Source organism: Chiloscyllium plagiosum, unplaced genomic scaffold (assembly GCF_037043375.1).
Source record: "Chiloscyllium plagiosum isolate Xiang-an unplaced genomic scaffold, Cpla_swu_hap1 HiC_scaffold_2, whole genome shotgun sequence".
Lineage (NCBI taxonomy): Eukaryota > Metazoa > Chordata > Chondrichthyes > Orectolobiformes > Hemiscylliidae > Chiloscyllium > Chiloscyllium plagiosum.
Genome location: NW_028270140.1, coordinates 83414377 through 83434884, shown reverse-complemented (window position 1 = coordinate 83434884; position 20508 = coordinate 83414377). Strand labels below are relative to the sequence as shown.

At 42.9% G+C, this 20508-nt stretch overlaps 1 protein-coding gene across 5 annotated transcripts in view; it reads left to right on the top strand.

The window, feature by feature from the left end:
- The window catches only part of sncaip (synuclein, alpha interacting protein), a 121479-nt gene that overhangs the window by 34902 nt on the left and 66069 nt on the right, over window positions 1–20508 (top strand). For all 5 annotated transcript variants that reach the window (XM_087998186.1, XM_087998175.1, XM_087998197.1 and 2 more), the window contains exon 2: window positions 13361–13465. In XM_087998186.1, the coding sequence (XP_087854312.1) occupies window positions 13409–13465 (57 nt within the window). In that variant the 5' untranslated portion in view covers window positions 13361–13408. The remainder of the gene's footprint in view (window positions 1–13360; window positions 13466–20508) is intronic.

Sequence of the window (20508 nt, the reverse complement as noted above, 5' to 3'; positions counted from 1 at the left end):
TTTTCTCCAGGCTGGTTGTCGACCACCCACCTCCCAGTCGTCTTGCATACTGACCAGACTATCCCAGACCGCTTTCCTATGAGTAGGTTGTCAGTCTTCTGGTCTCCAGCCACCCTGCATACTGACTGACCCTCTGTTTTAAAAAATTCTCAAGGTCAGGTTCGTAGGAGAGTAGTCTGACACAGAACAAACGACCAAGAGGCGAGTCTGCTAGAATATGGGCATTTTATTCCCCGCAGCGTCGCCAGAACGGGTCTGGCTTATACTCACTCTACATGTTACCAAAACTGGGAGCCGTCAGTTCTCGTAGAGCGGTTGCCAACAACCCACGCTCGGCGGTTAAACGTAACCCCGGAGCAGACTCACCGAACTGGAGACTTTTCCAGCTGATATACTCTTTTCCAGATATAAACATTCATGTGAACAGCAGAGCAAGGCTAAAAAACACATTCCATTCTGGTTACATACAGATAAGAAGATTCACATGGGACTAAGCAACACCTCCATTCCGGTTAGATTCACACATGTATTGGGACATAATTTTTAACCGTTTCACCACACCCTCCCCAGCCCACTTTCCTCTGGCACAGTCGGCCACCGTCTCCCGGTTACAATGTGTACTAACCAAACCACCCCAAACTGCTTTCATACCGGCGGGCTGTCGGCCTTCCAGCATCTGGCCGCCCCACGTACTGACCGACACTTTCACCTGGCCAGCATTCCTATGGACTGGCCATTGGTATTCCAGCTCCCAGCCTCCCCCTGCATACTGACTAGTCCTCCCCCGGTCGGCCTTCTTACAGGCTGCTGTCGGCCACCTGGCACAGCTTTCCCACGTAATGACCGGCTTGCCCTATACCATCATTTCTGCAGCCTTGCCCCGCGTACTGATAGGCTCCTCCTGGCCCACTTTCCTCAAGGCTGGTCATCGACCCTCCAGCCCCCAGTCAGCTCGCATACAGCCAGTTGCCTTTCCCCTGACCAGCTTTCCTACGGGCACACTGTCAGCTGCCTGGCCTCCGGCCACCATGCATACTAACAGACCCCCTCAGCCCACTTTTCCTCAGGCTTTTCATCGACCTTCCAGCTCCCGGCCTCTCTATATACTGACTAGCCCACTCCAGCCTGCATCTCTCCGGGTCAATTATTGGCCACCCGGCCCCCGAGCGCACTATTGATTCCTCCCCCACCCCAGCACCTCAGTCCCCAGCCAAACTTCTAACCTCCAACCATTCAAGTACACATGCAAATATCCCTAACACAATCAATTACAAGACCCACATAGAGTAACATAGTTTACAAAATCCTCACAATAGAGATTCTCAGCACCCAGGTAGAGTCCACACCTGCAGGCAGAGTCCATTGCAATGTGCAGAATCCACTCCTGAAGGCAGCAAATGCACACCCTACAGCACACACACAGGTGTTCAGTCTCCATTGAGGCCTGGTACATCCACAGAGGACCAGATCCACTCACAGGAATACAGTTCATTGTAAATGTGCAGGTAACTCACAGGGGCTCAGTCCACTCCTGAAGGTAGAGTCCATTCCAGTATGCAGCAAATGCTCACCACACAGCACTCACACAATCCTTACAGAGACCTAATCTACTCACAGAGGCCCAGGCCTACTCACAGAGAAACAGTTCATCTGGAAGGGTGCAGTTGACTTACAGGGGCTCAATCCAAAGCACCAAAAAGTGAAAACAAATGTAAAGAAGAAAGTGCAGACACTGAAAACCAGAGTGTAAGGGATAACCCCTGCCACAAAATCAGCATAGTCCTTTTCTCAAAACAAAACACAAAAAAAAGTAACACATAGGCTGCAAGCAAGTTCCCTAATGAGAACTGAAATACAGCAAATAACACACTGTGTAGATCAGCCAGCTCAGGAATGAGTCCTCAAAAAAAGGAATACCAGTAACAAACTGTGCAGTTCAGGAATCAGGTCCCCAAAAACAAAAGCCAACAACAGTACACTGGCTGTGTATGGCCGGCCAGCCAGCTCAGAGTCAGTCACCTGAATTGAGGAGATTCTAATCTCCTGCTTGTATTTTTTTTACACTGGCTGTAGCCAGCCAGCTCGGAGTCAGTCCCTGAAGTGAGGAGACTCTGTCCTGCTTATATTTTTTGCCTTATTTTATGAAACAGTACAAAATACAAAATAGTTAACAATAAACAAAAAGCAACAGTTCACTATTTACAAGGGAATGGGCAGCAAGGCCAAACCCCAAACCCAAACCCCACCAGTAAATCGATCAGTTAACAGAGAATGAGGACAAACCTCAAATCCCATTCTCAGTCACCAAAATGAAAACAGTAATGCACTCAAACAAGAAGTGCAATCCAATGAAAAACAGTGCATAGCACACAGAACCCCCAGCAACCCACCTGTCCCTCCCACCATCCAGCCACTCAAAGGCAGACCACCCCTACGTCCCTTCTGGCTCTCGATCCGCCCAATGCCACTTCTGGCTTTTGGGTCCACTCTTACATACCTTCTGGCACTTGCCCACCCCGACGTACCAGGACTGTGGAGTGCCTCTACACACCTTCCGGCCACCTCTAAAACAGCCTGACTCCTCCCTTGGATAGTGCAATCAAATGAGAAACAGTGTAGAGAGCACAGACCCAATATAGCTTAGAAAACAACAGCTGACAGCAGTCCATACCACGTACTGATCAGACCAGCCTTGGCTATCCTTCCTGCAGGACAGTCATCGGCCTTCTGGTCTCTGGCCGCCCTGTGTCCTGACTGACTCTCCCCAGGCCCACTTTCCTCTGGGCTGGTCGTCGACCACCCAGCTCCCAGTTGCCCTGCGTGCTGAGTGGACTACTCCGGGCCGCTTTCCTATGAGCTGGTGGTCGGCTGTCCGTTCTCTGGCTGCCCTGTTTACTGACTGACCCTCCCCAGCCCGTTTTCCTCCGGCACAGTCGTTGGCCATTGACTCCCTGTCACTCTCATACTGACCAAACCATCCAGACCTGTTTTCCTACAGTCGGCCTTCCAGCACCCGGCCACCCCACGTACTGACTGACCCTTTCGCCTGGCCAGCATTCCTACAGATTGGCCATTGGCTGTCTGGCTCTCAATCCCCTTCCTCCCCCCCCACCGCGGACTGACTGATCCTCTCCCAGTCAGCCTTCCTACAGGGTGCTTTCGGCTGCCTGACTCAGCCTCCCTGCGTACTGACCGGCCTGCCCTATACCGGCTTTCCTGCAAGAATGCTATCAGTTGCCTAGCCCTGCCAGACCCCCCCCACCCCCGGTACTGACAGGCCACTCCTGGCCCGTTTTCCTCCAGGCCGGTCATCAACCCTCTGGCCCCCAGCCAGCTTGCGTATGGCTACCCCTCTCCTGACCAGCTTTCCTACAGGCAGGCCGTCAGCTGCCTGGCCCCCGACCACCCTGCATACTAACAGACCCTCCCCATCTCCACCGCAGCCTGCTTTCCCCCAGGCCACTCATCGACTCTCCAGTTCCAAGACTGACTAGCCCACTCTGGCCCGCAACCAAATACAATCAATTACTAAACCCCCATACTATAATAAAATTCTCACAATAGAGTTTCCAGCACCCAGGCAGAGTCCACTGCAACATGCAAAGTCCACTCCAACAGGCAGCAAATGCTCACCTTCCAGCATCCACACAAGTGTCCAGTCTTTACAGAGACCTGGTCCACCCACAGGGGGCCTGGCCTATCTTCAGAGGAAGAGTTCATCTGGAAAGGTGCAATTGACTCATAGGGACTCAGTCCAAACACCAAAAAGTGAAAACACATGCAAAAAGAAAAGTGCAGACACAAAACACTGGAGTGCAATGGCTAAGCCCTGCCATAAAATCAGTATAGTCCTTTTCTCAAAATAAAACAAAAAAAGTAAAACACAGGCTGTAACCAGCCAGTCAAACAACAGTTCCCTAATAAGAACTGAAATACACCTATAACACATTGACTGTGAAGGTCAGGCAGTTCAGAAATCTGTCCTCAAAAAAAAAGAAATACCAGTAACAAACTGGATGTGTAGATTAGCTAGTTCAGGAGTAGGGTTCCCCAAAAAACAAAAACCAACTGCAGTATACACTGGCTGTGTGGCCATCCAGCTTGGAGTCAGTCACCTGAACTGAGGAGACTCTCCCGGTTAGTTTTAAAAATTTTATTAACCGGTATAAATTACAAACAGTTAACAATGAACAGCAATTTGCAAGTATCAGCAATTTACAGGAGAAAGCGTCAGCAAAGCCAGACCCCCAAACCCCACCTGTACAACCAGTTCACTTCAAATCCCCCTTATCATATCAAGAAAGAAACAGTAGATGCAATCACATACAAACAGTCTGATAAACCAAACAATAAAACAGTGCATATATCTCAGACACCCCTGGCAACCCAGCAAACCACCTGTCTCCCACCTTCTGGCCACTCAAAGACAGCCTACCCCTATGCCCCTTCCGGCTCTCTGTCTGCCCTGACACACCTTCCGGCCACCTCTAGAACAGCTAGTCCTGTTTCCCCACAGGACTGCCCGGACATCAGCGATCAGGGCAACCTTCCTACCTTCTGGCTTCCCTAACCGCCCTTCTGCACCTTCTGGCCACTTCGAGGACAGCCTGCCCCAGTACCTTCCCGGGGTGACAGCACTGAGGGATGGACTACCCATCTTCCGGCTCTCATTACGCCCCTACATACCATCTGGCTCTCGACCACCCCGACACGCCATCTGGCCCATTCACTGCCCTGACTCAACTTCCTGCCATCTCTAGAACAGCCCGTCTAGACCTGGGACAACAGCATGCAGGGCAGCCCACAAGCCTTCCGGATCTCAGCCTGCCACTACACACCTTCTGGCTCTCAGCTGCTTTGACACACCTTCCGGCCACCTCTAGGACAGTCCGTCCAGATTACCCTTCTTGGGATGACAGCGCTCAGAATGACCTACCCACCTTCCGGCTCTTGGGGCTACCAGCATCGGGGTGGCCTACCCACCCTCTGGCTTTCGGGCAGCCTACCCACCTTCAGGTTCACAGGATGGCCTATCTACCCTCCGGCTCTCAGGGTAACAGCTTTCGAGAAGACTTTTGAGCCTCCCAGCTCACAGGAAGGCCTGCCGGACCCCGGGACACACGAGACGTGATAAAACCAACAAGCAACAAGACAGAGTCCCTCTGGTACACAGAGTCCATTATCATAAACAGCTCTGTTCAGAATGCAGAGTCCATTCCCAGTATACAAAGTGCATGGTCAGAAATAGAGTCCACTCCAGTATGCCAAAAACAGAGCCCAAAACCAAAGGCAGAGTTCACTCTAGTGGAAAGTCCACTCCTGAAAGCAGCAAATGCACACCCCACAGCACACACACACAGGTGTTGAGTTTCCATGGAGCCCTGGTCAATCCACAGAGGACCAGGCCCACTTACAGGAATACAGTTCATTATAAAATGTGCAGTTAACTCACAGGGGATGGTCCACTCCAATATGCAGCAAATGCTCACTTCCAGCACTCACACAGGTGTTCAGTCTTTACACAGGCCAAGTCCACGCACAGAGGGCCAGGCTTCCCTTCAGAGAAACAGTTCATCTGGAAAGGTGCATTTTCTCACAGCGGCTCAGTCCAAACACCAAAAAAAAGTGAAAACATTTGCAAAAAAAAAAAGACTGCAATGGCTAAGCCCTGCCACAAAATCTGTATAGTGTTTTTTTCAAAATATAGCAAGAAAAGTAAAATACAGGCTGTAACCAGCCAGTCAAACAACAGTTCCCTAATGAGAACTGAAATACACCTATAGCACATTGGCTGTGAAGATCACCCAGTTCAGAAATCAGTTCTCAATAAAAAGGAATACCAGTAATGAACTGGATGTGTAGATCATCTAGTTCGGGAGTCAGATTCCCCCAAAATAATTGCAATTTACGCTGGCTGTGTGGCCAGCCAGCTTGGCGTCAGTCACCTGAACTGAGGAGATTCTCCTGGTTAGATTGGTCAGTCAAGGCTCCCTGATTGGCCCAGATTAATAACGCCAATCAAGGATCTCACAGTCAGTAAGATCCACCTGGTTCCAATCACTACAGCATATTTCTTTCTACCCATGTCTGCTAAAACAACTTCTAATGTGCTCATTTGTCCTCCTAATTGCCAGAAATACCAGAACCCTCATCTCACTTTGCCAGCTTTTCCCACTGAAGGAAAAGTGGGGTTAGTCTTAAAATCTGTTCAGAAAAGTTTGTGTTCAAAACAGTCGGTTACACAATGCTTAGCTGAAAAAATAAGATATTCCTCAAGCTTAATTGCAACAGTGCAGAAAGTGCAGTGGAGAGTTGAAATGGTAATGCTGAGAACTTGGGGTTGCACTTGTGAACAGCATGAAGGTATTCAATAAAGCAGTAAATGATCCATGTGACGCCCATGTTTAAGCATAGGGATTGAGCAAGAATGCATCAAAGATCTATCTGACTCCCTTTGTTATTTTAAGTTGATTTACACTGAACAAATGGAAGTAAAGTGGCTTACAATTGCCAGTCTAGCAAAGAAAGGTCAGCCCTGACTAACTTCTCTGAATTTGAGCATCTTGTTTCACATCAGGAATGATGACATTGTACCAATACTTCCATCAGGCATTTGACAAAAGTCTCTCATGAAGGGCTGGTAGTTAAACTACGATGTGGTGAAAAACTGCAGAGAATTTCAAAGCTTTACAACATTTTAAGAGAAGAAACCTCTGTACTCAAACCTGAATGATTGACCCCTTGTTCTGAGATTTTGTTCCTGTGTTTTGCATTTACTGGCCAGGGGAAATAACTTTCTTGTCTACCTTGTCAAACTCCTGCAGAATCTTGGATTCTTCAATGAGGTGATGTCTTTTTTGGCTCAATTTACTCAGACTGTCATCATAAAACAATGTACTTATCCAAGATGCCAATCTTGGCTCTGCTACCTCCAATACAAAGCAAAATGCTATCAGTTGCATTTAAGCAAAAATATAGAAATTTTAGCTTAGTCACATGTGTACTTTCGGCAGTTTTCTGGAATCAGCAGGATGCCGAAACAAATTAAGCAAGTCTGTTAAAACTTCAAGTGGTTACATATTTATTGGGTAAGCTTGCATATTTTGGTTATTCATTTTTACAGTTATTTTTAACTTCTCTCTTTTCCCTTACCACTTCAGATTTATATGTTGCTGACAGAAAATTGTATGAGGATTAATCTGTGCCACACTGTTATTGCTATTACTTATGCAAGTATAGAACATAGAACATTACAGTGTAGTACAGGCCCTTCGGCCCTCAATGTTGTGCTGACCTGTGAAACCAATCTGAAGCCCATCTAACCTACACCCTTCCATTATTATTCATATGTATATCCAATGACCATTTAAATGCCCTTAAAGTTGGAAGGTCTACTACTATCACAGGCAGGGCATTCCACGCCCTTACTACTTTCTGAGTAAAGAACATATGTCTGACATCTGTCTATATCTATCACCCCTCAATTTAAAGCTATGTCCCCTCATGCTAGCCATCACCATCCAAGGAAAAAGGCTCTCACTGTCCACCCTATCTAATCCTCTGATCATCTTATATGCTTCTATTAAGTCACCTCTCAACCTTCTATTCTCTAATGAAAACAGTCTCAAGTCCCTAAGCCTTTCCTTATAAGACCTTCCGTCCATATGAGGCAACATCCTAGTAAATCTTCTCTGCAACCTTTCCAATGCTTCCACGTCCTTCCTATAATGCGGCGACCAGAACTGTATGCAATACTCCAAGTGTGGCTGCACCAGACCTTTGTACAGCTGCAACATGACCTCATAGCTCCAAAACTTAATCCCTCTACCAATAAAAGCTAACACACTGTATGCCTTCTAAACAACCCTATCAACCTAGGTGGCAACTTACAGAGATCTATGCACATGGACACCAAGATCTTACTGCTCATCTACACTACCAAAAATCTTGCCAATAGCCCAGTACTCTGTATTCCTGCTACTCCTTCCAAAGTGAATCACCTCACACTTTTCCACATTAAACTCCATTTGCCACCTCTCAGGCCAACTCTGCATCTTATCTGTGTACCTCTGTAACCTGTAACATCCTTCTGCACTGTCCACAACTCCACCGACCTTAGTGTCATCCACAAATTTACTAACCATCCTTCTACACCCTCATCCAAGTTATTTATAAAAATGACAAACAGTGGCCCCAGAAGAGATCCTTGTGGTACTCCAGGATGAACATTTCCCATCAACCACCACCCTCTGTCTTCTTACAGCTAGCCAATTTCTATCCAGACCACTAAATCACCCTCAATTCTATGCCTTTGTATTTTCTGCAACAGCCTACGATGGGCAACCTTATCAAACGCTTTACTGAAATCCAGATACACCACATCAACTACTTTACCCTAATCCACTAGTTTGGTCACCTTCTCAAAGAACTTAATAAGGTTTGTGAGCCATGACCTACCTTTCACAAAACCATGTTGACTATCCCTAATCAAATTAACAATTTCTAGATGATTATAAATCCTATCTCTTATAATCCTTTCCAACACTTTATCCACAACCGAGGTAAGGCTCATTGGTCTATAATTACCAGGGTTGTTTCTACTCCCCTTCTTGAACAAGCAGACAACATTTTCTATCCTCCAGTCTTATGGCAGTATTCCTGTAGATAATGATGACATAAAGATCAAAGTCAAAGACTCTGCAATCTCCTCCCTAGCTTCCCAGAGAATCCTAGGATAAATCCCATCTGGCCCAGGGGACTTATCTACTTTCACACTTTCCAGAATTGCTAATACCACCTCCTTATGAACCTCAATCCCATCTAGTCTAATAGCCAGATGGTCTAAATTTTGCTGTGAATGGAACCTTGCAACCATATATGATCTGTCCTTGATGTCCCCTCCATTTGCATTTTCAGTGCAGGAGAATGAATGGTAATTAGGAGAAAGATACCTTAGTTCCTGCAAACTTAGCAGAAACCAGAAATGAAATTGGAGACTAACCTAATGTGTATGATTGAGCCAACTTTCCTTCCACCATCTTGATGCAGATACATGCTTTCACGATTACTATCAGACTCTTGCAAATTCGTATCTAACTCTCATGGAGCAGTAGCTGAATGAGTCATATATTATATCAGCTCATGTAGGCATGGATGATAAATGATTCTTTGCCATTATTCTGAAGATCAAAAGTTTCATTAACAAAGCTAATATTAAATTGCCCTTCCAAATTATTATGTATTGTATACTCTTAATTTGATTAGTGATGCCATATATGATTCCTGGTTATATCCTTGTTAATATTTCAAAATTATAAATTAATTTAGAAGATTATAGACAAGACTATGCTGAGTGAACATGAAATCAGGTTATTTCAACCCAAGCTAACATAAACCTGCTATTTTTGTTGCAACTTGTCTCATTGTTTGAATTAAACTAAATTTTTGAGAATACACACTCCACTGCAATTTTTGTCAAAGCAATTCTGTTGCTGAACATATGAATCATGTTGTCTGTAAATGGCATAAACATTAATGAAACACAGGCCTGGATTTTGTAGTCAGTGACAAAGAAAATCCTTGTAATCTCTGGTGGGAATCTCCCTTTCACCATGGCTATTTAAATCTAGATGTCTTGGTGCACTGTAGAATTAGGTCAACAAATAGGTACAGGGGTGCCCAAATAAATTTAAATTTTCAAACACAATACTTGAATTAATTCACTTCTCTTATTGTTTTAAAAATGTGGATTTTTGTTTTATTATTGTGGATAAGTTGAAAATCCCGTAAATATGAAGTTAGCTTTTCAGGGCCAGTAAGGGCACTTAGCAGTAATTATAGAGTTGGTGTGCATTTTAAAAACTGATTTGCACCTAATTCAACAAGATGTGATTTTCTTTCTGGGGTTTGACAGTGCTAGAGTGGGAATTATCAAATGATGATCGCAAGGATGTTTGCAGTCTGAAAAATATTTTCACCATTCTCTTCGCCTCATTTATTAGTATTCCCGTTAGATGGAGATGTGGAATTCAGCATCACAATATTTAGATCTCACTTCCATTTTTGTAATGAGCAAAGGAAAAGAGGAAGAGCCAGATTTTCAGTTATTTTTTGCAATTTAATTTCAAATTACCAAGCCTCTTTCTTAGATATATAATGAGAAGATATCTTACGAATAAGGAAAAAAGAGAGAACTTCCAATCTTGGAAAGTTTGAAATTTTGTGAAGGTTATTTTGAAGAATACGTACGTGAAAAAGCATTTGACGAATGACTTGTTCTGTGTTTGAGTGCAGCTCCTTTTGTAGATAATTGATTATTTCTAAAATGATTGCTAAAAAAATCTCAAGTTCATATTTAGTTTGTTGAAAATAAAATTAGCATTAGTCCAAGAACATTTATGTTTTAATTTCATGGGCTGCAATATTTTGCTGTCTTTCTGCCTGCACACTGCCATATTTGCGGTCGGTGTTTTGGTAAGCACAAAATGATCCCAGCTGGAGGAAATTCAGTGGAAATGTTTGACTACAATTAAGACAGCAGCAAGTTTAAAAAACATTAGTGAAACAGTGAAATGTTAAACACTGGTCTCTTCAAATTAATCAGTCGCATACATTTCAAGCAGAATATTAAATACTTGAAAATAAATTACTGGGCTTCTTTTAAATTCAGCTTTATTCAATATAGCATGAAATTAGCCATTAATATGTATATTAATATTAATTGTATGGCAACCAATTGCTGCCATCTTCCAAAAGTACTGTTCAAATCTATTGATCACTTCAGTTATGAGGATAGTTTGAAGAAGTTGGGACTGTTCTCCTTAGGGTGAAGAAGGCTGATAGGAGGTTTGATAGAGGTTATTAAAATCATGTGCGGCCTAGATAGAGGAGTTAGGGAGGAGCTATTCCTGTTCATAAAAGGAACAAGAATGATGAGAGGGTATAACTTAAAAGTGATATGAAAAAGAAGCAATGGTGATGAGTGAAAGAAACTTCTTGATCAGTGAGTAGTTAGGGTATTGAATTCTCTACATGGAAGTAAGGTTGAGGCAGGTGCTACACAAGAAGTTGTACACGAGGGTTTGGGAGTAACTTATTTGCTTGGATAGAGGATTGGGGAGCCAACAACACAGCAAGTTGCGATAAATGGGTCTTTTTCTGGACGGCAAGGTGTAACTGGCGGGGTGCCACATGGTTCAGTCCTCAGGCTCCAACTATTTATAATCTATATTAATGTAATGAATTGGATGTAGGGATAGGAAGTACTATAGCTCAATTTTCAGATTGCACCAAACGAGTTGGAAGAGTAAGTTGCAGAAAAGTAGTAAAAAATTTAGAAATGGATATGGATAGGTTAGGTGAATGAGCCAAATTGTGGCCAATTGGATTTAATGTAAATGAGTGTGAAGTTTTCTATTTTGGTTGGAAGAATAGAAAGGCAGCAAATTATCTAAACAGAGAGAAACTTTGCTTCAGGGCAGAAGGATCCGGGTGCCCTCATGCATGATGTGCAGGAAACTCCTATGCAGGTAAGCAGGTGATAAGGAAGGCAAATGGAATTTTGGCATTACATGCCAAAGGTATGGAATATAAAAGTAGGAAAATTTTGGGGCAATTGCATAAGGCATTAGTGAGACTATATCTAGAGTATTGTGTATAGTTTTGTGTCAGGAGGGATGTCATTTATCGGAGGCAATTCAGAAAGGATATTATACTAGGTTGATTCCAGAAATGAGGGATTTGTCTTATGAACAGAACTTGATCAGTTTATTTAGGACTCCCACTCTCTGGAGGTAGAGTCATAGAGTCATAGCGATGTACAGCACGGAAACAGACCCTTCGGTCTAACTCGTCTATGCCGACCAGATATCCCAACCCAATCTAGTCCCACCTGCCAGCACCCGGCCCACGTCTCTCCAAACTCTTCCTATTCATATACCCATCCAGATGCCTTTTAAATGTTGCTATTGGCAGCTCATTCGATACTCGTACCATAGACGAATGTGAGGAGATCTAATTGAGATGCTAAAGGGGATTGACAAAGTAGATGTAGCGAGGATATTTCCTCTTGCGGAGCAATCTAGAGACCATAGCTTCAGGATCAGGATAACGTATTGAAACACAGATTTTGAATCAAAAACATTGAAGGATAGTGAGTAGGTTGGAGCGGGACTTGGAGGTGTTGGCATCTCCATGTACCTGTATCTACTGCCCTTGTCCTAGATTGAAGTGATCATGGGTTTGGTAAGGGATGGTTCAAGATATTTGGTGGAATTTTTGCTGTGCATCTTGCAATTGGTACATACTGCTGCTACTGAGTGTCACTGCTGGAGGGACTGGATGTTTGTGAGTGTGGTCCCAACCACATTTATTGTTTTGGTCTGGATAGTGTCAAGGTTTTTGAATGTTGGTGGCGCTTCATCCAGGCAAGAATGGGGTGTATTCCATCACATTCCTGTTTTTGCCTTGCAGATGATGGACAGGCTTTGGGGAGTCAGGAGGTGAGTTTATGATTATAAGATTTTAAGTAAGAGTTTGTTTTCTAAAGGAGAAACATTGTTTCTAAGTATAAGTTGGGTTTGCCTTCTTCAGTTAGTTTTATAGCGATATTTTAAAAAATGAACATTGCACATCTGTTGTGTATAAGAGCTATGTCATTAGAAGGGATGTGAAACCCTATCTCCTCGTCCATGAAGGATCCAGTTGCACTGTTTTGGAGAACAGGAAAGTTGTTTGTGCCTTGGCTGATCATTATCTCGGGTGTAGGTTTGCTCGCTTGTAGGTTTGCTCGCTGAGCTGTAGGTTTGATATCCAGACGTTTCATTACCTGGCTAGGTAACATCATCAGTGGCGACCTCCAAGTGAAGCGAAGCTGTTGTCTCCTGCTTTCTATTTATATCTTTCTCCTGGATGGGGTTCCTGGGGTTTGTGGTGATGTCATTTCCTGTTCGTTTTCTGAGGGGTTGATAGATGGCATCACCACAAACCCCAGGAACCCCATCCAGGAGAAAGATATAAATAGAAAGCAGGAGACAACAGCTTCGCTTCACTTGGAGGTCGCCACTGATGATGTTACCTAGCCAGGTAATGAAACGTCTGGATATCAAATCTACAGCTTAGTGAGCAAACCTACACCCTAAACCTCAACCTGAGCTACAAACCTTCACAAACCTTGATCATTATCTCTTAAATTATTTTGAAATTCTTCTTTGTAGAAGAAGCTTTTGGATTATCTCCTATTTCTTGCTTGTAAGTTTGTTCAAGTATAATTATATTTTTACGTGGCATGAAATCTTTGAAAGTGAAAAGATTACTCGTGTATCTGTAATTATATTTCATGATGTATTTTTTGTATTTCTAGGAATATTGTACTTGGCAAGCAATTGCCCAAAATGTGCTTGGATGAACAATGGATACTCCTGAGTATTTGGATTTGGATGCAATAGATTTTAGTGATGATGTTCCTGTAAGTAATTTTATTAGTATTCTTTGTACTGTTTACGTAATTTCAATAAAATAAAGCATTGTCAGACATGAGGGATATTTTGTGTTGAACTTATTGAAATACAAGCCAGCCCACAATGAAAAAATTAGCAAGGGAGCAATAATTGGAATGGCAAGCAACAGGAAAGTCAAGGATATTCTACCAGACAGAACAACACATGGAGGCAGAGACTGGAAATTACTGCCCAAGTACATTCACTGTCACCTGCTATGGTGGTGGAAATTGAAACAATGTTACATGAAAGAAGAATACAACTGGAGCAGGTTAAGTGTCTCAAACTATGAGGGTGAGGGCCACAGGATCAGTGTGGCCCTTTCGAGGCAAGGAAGGACATAGACCAACAGGGACCCCAATCTCTGGTAACCTTAATCCACTGGCTCCCTATAGGCTCTACAATTCCCTGCCTCAAAGATATTGCTGGCTGCTCATTCACATCACATTTGTTCGGAGAGGTCAGGGAAATAATAGAGATGTTTGCCCATAAAGAGCAACACAACCAGAAAAATTCATGCCCGGGGACATGCCTTGTTCACCTTGCTTCCATATACTGCAGGAGGCTGTCAGTGTAGGCATGGATCCGTGGTACATTCAGTATGGGCATGAAGTTAGGTATCAAGGTGGGATGGTTTGCATTTGGAGTTACACAGACATTCAGACAAACAGATACATTGTAAAACCATGAACATTTATGCAAACATGAGACTTTACATACAATGCAAAGCCACCCAAGTGTCTTCAAAAGGATTTTTTTTTCCCTACTGTGTCTCATTGTTGTCCCAGGTTCCATAGCTGGGTGCTTAACAGTGGAGGCTTTTAGCCTGGAAGGTTTGGTCTGGTCCTTAGGATGTTTTTCTTTGGACTGCTCAGGCACAATGATCGGCTTGAACTCCCAGTGGATGGAGGGGACCATCAAGATGGAGATGTAGGGTCTGGCCATTTCTAGACAGTCTAAGAGGAGACATCGGAGGGGTTTTTGTGTGGCTCTTCCTCTGGCTGGCAACCTCCTGACATTTCCTTGTGAAAAAGTGGTACATGGGAGTGAATGCCAGATTCCCTGTCTCCCTGCTATCATAGAAGCAGTCAGGTCCATATAATTGTAGCTACATGCTGCAGTCTCTGGGCTAGGAGGCCCATTGCCTCTCACATTGTTCCTGTACCTACCTGTTCATGTGGATAAAGTTTCTGATTGCTGACACTACAGGTTTCTGTCCTGCCTGGGTCTGAGTAGGTACCTGATCTCTGTCAGGCGTCCGATTGCCTGTTGCCTGGGCCGTTTCTTTCTCATCCAGTTGTAGAGCTGTCACAATGACTTATGCTCCCAAACATTTAAACTAGGCATTCCCACCAAGGAGTGTCAGCTATGGTCCCAGTCCCCTCCTTTGCAGGGCAGGGCTGTCTCCTTATAGTGGGTGAGGGACCTGATATTGAGCACCCCTGCATCTATTCTGGCTCTTTCTACCCTGTTATCAGCATTTTTTTCCTGTAATGGGGAGTTGAAAGTTGGTAGCATGTCTATTGATGTTGGCTACGTGGTCGAAAGGTGAACATATGTCCTGAGCAAGTGAATAGGAAGTGCAGAGGCCCTCAGGGTTATTGGTATGTGAAGGTTGATGCAAGTGACAATGCTGCATGAAATAGTGGGAGTGGTAGAGCATGAGCTTTGGTGGGAGGTGTGTCCAGTAGCAGAGAGAGAAGAGTATGACACTTACCCTTAGAGTGGAAGTGGTCACTGATTTGCTCTGACCGTTACATGGAATCGGACTATTATGTTAATAGCTACTTCAAGCTTTTTCAAAAATGTAGCCATCCTTTTGCTGCTGGTCTTGTCTTGTTTGAATCTGCCTCCTTCACCTTCCCTGGTTGTTAATTCTGGATCATGTCCACTCACTGCAGAAAATGATTTTCCTCCTCTTGCCATTGCTTGTTTTGCTAACCACCAAGTCTGTGGCTTTCAACTTGTCTACCAATGGCAATAGTTTCACCCTATCTGCTCCTTCCCAGATCCATCATGACTTTGAACATGTGTAACAATATTTCCTCTTAATTTCCTATTCTGTAAGGAGAACAACCTCAGCTTCTCCAATCTATTCATGTAGCGATTCAATCATTCTCAAGAACCTTTTCTGCAATCTCTCTAAGACATTTACATCCTTTCTAAAATGTGATGCCCCAGGGAAACTCAAATTGAGGTCAAAACAGTGTTTCGAGTTTATCACGAGGCTTGAGCTTTACTTTAATTATAAAGCCCAAAATGCTGCATACTTCATTAACTGCTTTCTCAAACTGTCATATCACCTTTCAATGATTTATGCATGTATACCTCCAGTTCCTTTGTTTTTATATTCCCTTTAAATTTTATCCTTTATTTTATAATGCAGAATTACTTGCTTTCTATACATCAATCTTGACTTTAATTTATTATCTTTACTTGTCTAAAATGTGCTCAAAGGGCTTCCTTCACACCAACATTTGATACTTATCTCTCGTGGCTGTTGAGCTTAATGTCCCATCGTTTGGCTCTGAACTACTTTTTTTAAAAAAATTAAATGGTAGCGAACTTCTGAATTCCACTATCCTAGTTTTTAAAAGAGTTGCATGAGCCTTGAACAAAATGTTTACCCTAATTAAATCAGTATTCTCTAACATATTCAATCTTTGAATGTTCAGCTGCTCCATTTTTTTTGTAAACTACCAATTTAATACTTTTTATTTTTTACATGGACTTTGCAAATCCCATTCCTTCCATTATTGCTTCTAAAATAACTGCACAGAGGTTGGTATCCTGGCACCAGGTCATCCTTTATTTACGTGATGTAGAGGAGCCGGTGTTGGACTGGGGTGGACAAAGTCAAAAATCACATGACACCGGTTATAATCCAACAGGTTTATTTGAAACCGCAAGCTTTTGAAGCCTCCCAAACCTTCCTTAGGCAGCTAGTGAGAGAGAATACATCGGACACAAAAGTTGTAATAAAGGATCAAAGAGTCATACAACTTATGCAAATGTATTGTAAAAACCTAAAGGACTATTACGTTTTTAATCAATTAGAATCGCAATGCAGGTTTCGATTGATTAATATGTAAATCCCTTCCCCAAGTTAACTTCAGGTTTTATCAGCATAAAGGTGACACCCCAGGTCAGACAATGTAATTTTAGGTGTGAGGCCATGTTTCAAGGCTGTTATGTATCTCATCCTGGAGCCAGGCTGGTTTTATTTCCAAAGTAGGAATTTATAAAATGCCACACTGACTGCCTGTCTACAGATTGTGTGTTTTTGAACAAAATAGAATGTATCTGCAAGTTCAAACCTGCAATTTGACCCCATAGATATATAATGTGTGTGTCAGAGAGAAGAGGGGGAGAGAGTACATGTGTATGAGAGGGTCTGTGTGTGTGGGAGAGAGAGGGAGAGAATGTGGATATATGTGTACGCACGTGCTCGTGAGAAAGGGAGAAAGTGTGTGTGCTGAAGAAGGAGTGTCTGTGATCTTTTGCTATAAATTCTGTGTCCGATGTATTCTTTCTCACTAGCTGCCTAAGGAAGGAGCAGGGGCTCCAAAAGCTTACAATTTCAAATAAACCTGTTAGACTATAACCTGGTGCCATGTGTTTTTTTTAACTTTATTTACATGTGCAGCGTACATGGGTTCTGACAAGCCAACTCAGAGCCGGTCCCTAGAATGAAGAGATTATCTGAATCTTCTATTTATATCTGTCAGCCAGGACTCCCTGATTAGCACAGGTTAACAACCCCAATCAAGGATCTCATAGTCAATGAGCTCCACCTAGCCCTTGTTCCAATCACTACAGCTTCATATTGCGAAAATTGACAAGGATTGAGAATTTAATTTTCTTAAAGAGCAACATTCCAACTTCAAAATGCTGTATCAAACATTTTACCAATTATACTCTGCAGCTAACTGGGATGATCAGACTGGTTAAAGATAATGTTACTTTACAGCTGTACACTTTGGTTACTAATCATTTGTACAATAAAGAGATGTGCACTTGCTAAAACTTTTGTATTTTAGTAGTTAGATGCAATTGAAATTTAATAATAGGAAGGGCCCAGATAAGTAGATTATTATTCCTGCGTTGGGATTCTGAATGAGAATATTTTACAGGGAATTAGTCAGCACATTGCCATCACAAGAAGTAACGAAGAGGATTGGTGAGTGGTGGACGTGATCTATGTAGATTTCAGTAAGACATTCAACAAAGTTCATCATGGTAGACTGGTTAGCAAGGTTGGATCTCATGGAATAAAAGGAGAACCAGCCATTTGGATGTAGAACTGGCTAAAGGTAGAAGACAGAGGGTGGTGATGGAGGGTTGCCTTTCAGACAAGAGGCCGGTGACCAGTGGTGTGCCACAAGGATTGGTGCTGGGTCCACTGCTCTTCGTTATTAATATAATTATTTGGATGTGAACATAGGAGGTATAGTTAGTAAGTTTGTAGATTACACCAAAATTGGAGGTGTAGTGGACAGCGAAGAAGGTTACCTCAGAGTACAACGGAATCTTGATCAGATGGGCCATTAGGCTGAGAAGTGGCAGATGGAGTTTAATTTAGATAAATGTGAGGTACTGCATTTTGGAAAGGCAAATCAGGACTGGATTTGTTTACTTAATGGTAAGGTCCTGCGAAGTGTTGATGCACAAAGAGATCTTGGAATGCATGTTCATAGTTCCTTGAAAGTGGAGTCGCAGGTAGATAGGATAGTGAAGAAGGCGTTTGGTATGTTTTCCTTTATTGGTCATAGCATTGAGTATCAGCATTGGGAGGTCATGTTGCGCCTAGACAGGACTTTGGTTATGTCACTTTTGGAATATTGTGTGCAATTTTGGTCTCCCATCAGAAGGATGTTGTGAAACTTGAAAGGGTTCTGAAAAGATTTACAAGGATGTTGCCAGGGTTGGAAGATTTGAGCTATAAGGAGAGGCTGTATAGGCTGGGGCTGTTTTCCATGGAGTGTCGGAGGCTGAGGGGTGACCTTAAAGAGGTTTCTAAAATCATGACATCGCCAGAGGAAACAGTGGAGGCTAGTACAATTATAACATTTAAATGACATCTGAATGGGTATATGAATAGGAGTAGTTTAGAGGGGTATGGGCCCAGTGCTATAAATGGGTTTAGAATAGATTGGGCTATCTGGTCAGCCTGAACAAGTTTGACCAAAGGGTCTGTTTCCATACTGTACATCTCAATGACTCTATGTCTCCAAGTGACATTGCACATGACTGTGTAGTTACTGACATGAATTCCTGCTTTGCTTGACTCTGCTGAGGGTGACAGGGTATATTTAGAGAGTATGTGGGACCTTGAGTTCAGAAAGAGAATAAGTAGAGGAAGTTAGGCTGATCCCTTATTAAGTTTTGGTTAAGCCACAACTGAAGCATTGTGTCTGCTTCTGATCGCCATACTTCAGAAAGGATTCAAGGGTCCTTCAGAGATGCAGAGGAGCTTTACCAGAGTAGTTCCAAGGATGTGGAATTTTAGATTGAAGAAGATGGCTGATCTGATAATCCTCACTTTACTTTCGTGTCTTTTTCCCATAGCCCGTAATTCTCTTATTAACTAAAATCTGCCTATCTCAACCTTGAATATGCTTAACAAATCAACCTTTGTTGTCCTCTATGGTACATACTCAGTACACTCTGAAAGAAGAAAAACGTTTTCATTTTTGTCTTAAATGGGTGACCCCTTATTGTGGGATTATGCCATCTGGTCCTAGACTGTCCTCCGAGGGGAGAGCACAATCATCATCTGTGTCTCCAAACATATGTCCTTGACCACTTTTCAGATCCTGTATTATATTTCTTAGCAGCAGTAAACATGAAAACTAGGCCACGTTACATCTGAAAACTGATGACATCTAGTTTTATATCCCTGCCACTTCTCCCAACCACAGAAGCCTTTCCATGTTCTCAGACAAACTTTTAAAAGAGATTTTAAAAAACTAGCCTACTATATTCACTGCTTACAATATGGTCACTACTATATTGAGGAGATAAAACACTGACTAGGTGACTGCTTTGCAGAACAACGACATTCTATCCGCAAAAATGATCCTGAGTTTTCGGTTGCCTTCCACTTCAACACACTAAAGTTTTCCCTGGCCAGTGTTTTTGGCTTGGATCTGCTACAGTATTTCAACAAGGCTCAGTGCAAGCTGGAAGAACAGTATTTCATTTCTCACTTGGTGATCCTGCAGTCTTCAGGACTCAATATCGAGTTCAATAGTTTTAGAACCTGAACACTTCCATTGTCCTTTATCCACCCCTATGTGCCTGGCCCTGTCATGACATGGCTGCTTCCGCCTCAGCCAACCCATTTTCTCTTACTAATGGTCCCTGTTATCTGCTTTATTTTCTCCCTGGCTCTTCGTTATTCATCCCTTTGCCTGCCAAACTGCTGTTCACTCTCTCGTACTATGCATGAACAATATAAATTTCTGGATCTTTGTCGGTGAAAGAGTGGATTGATTTTAAGTGGGATTAAAAACTGAACAATTAAGTAATATTTAAATTTAGAGTACTTATCACCAGTTTTGTGCATAATATAACTAATTGCATTTGTTGGTTCAAGAAGGTTCCACATTCTACCCTCCCAACCTCTCCAGATCTTGCAGACCTGGAGAGTGATCTGTGTTCATAGTGTCTTTTATCTGCTTCCTTGACACTCTTGCTATTCCCATCTTTAACTACATGCTTTACATTGAAATCTGTATAAATTTGGCAATAAATTTGCCCATCCACTGAGCCTTGTCATTCTAATTTTTTTTATCTCTACCAGTGCAAAATTATGATTTGGAGATGCCGGTGTTGGACTGGGGTGTACAAAGTTAAAAATCACACAACACCAGGTTATAGTCCAACAGGTTTAATTGGAAGCACACTAGCTTTCGGAGCGACGCTTCATCACCTGATGATTTTTAACTTAGTGCAAAATTACTTATCTCGATCCACAGCTCAACTCCTCAATGCCAAAGGAACACTTTTG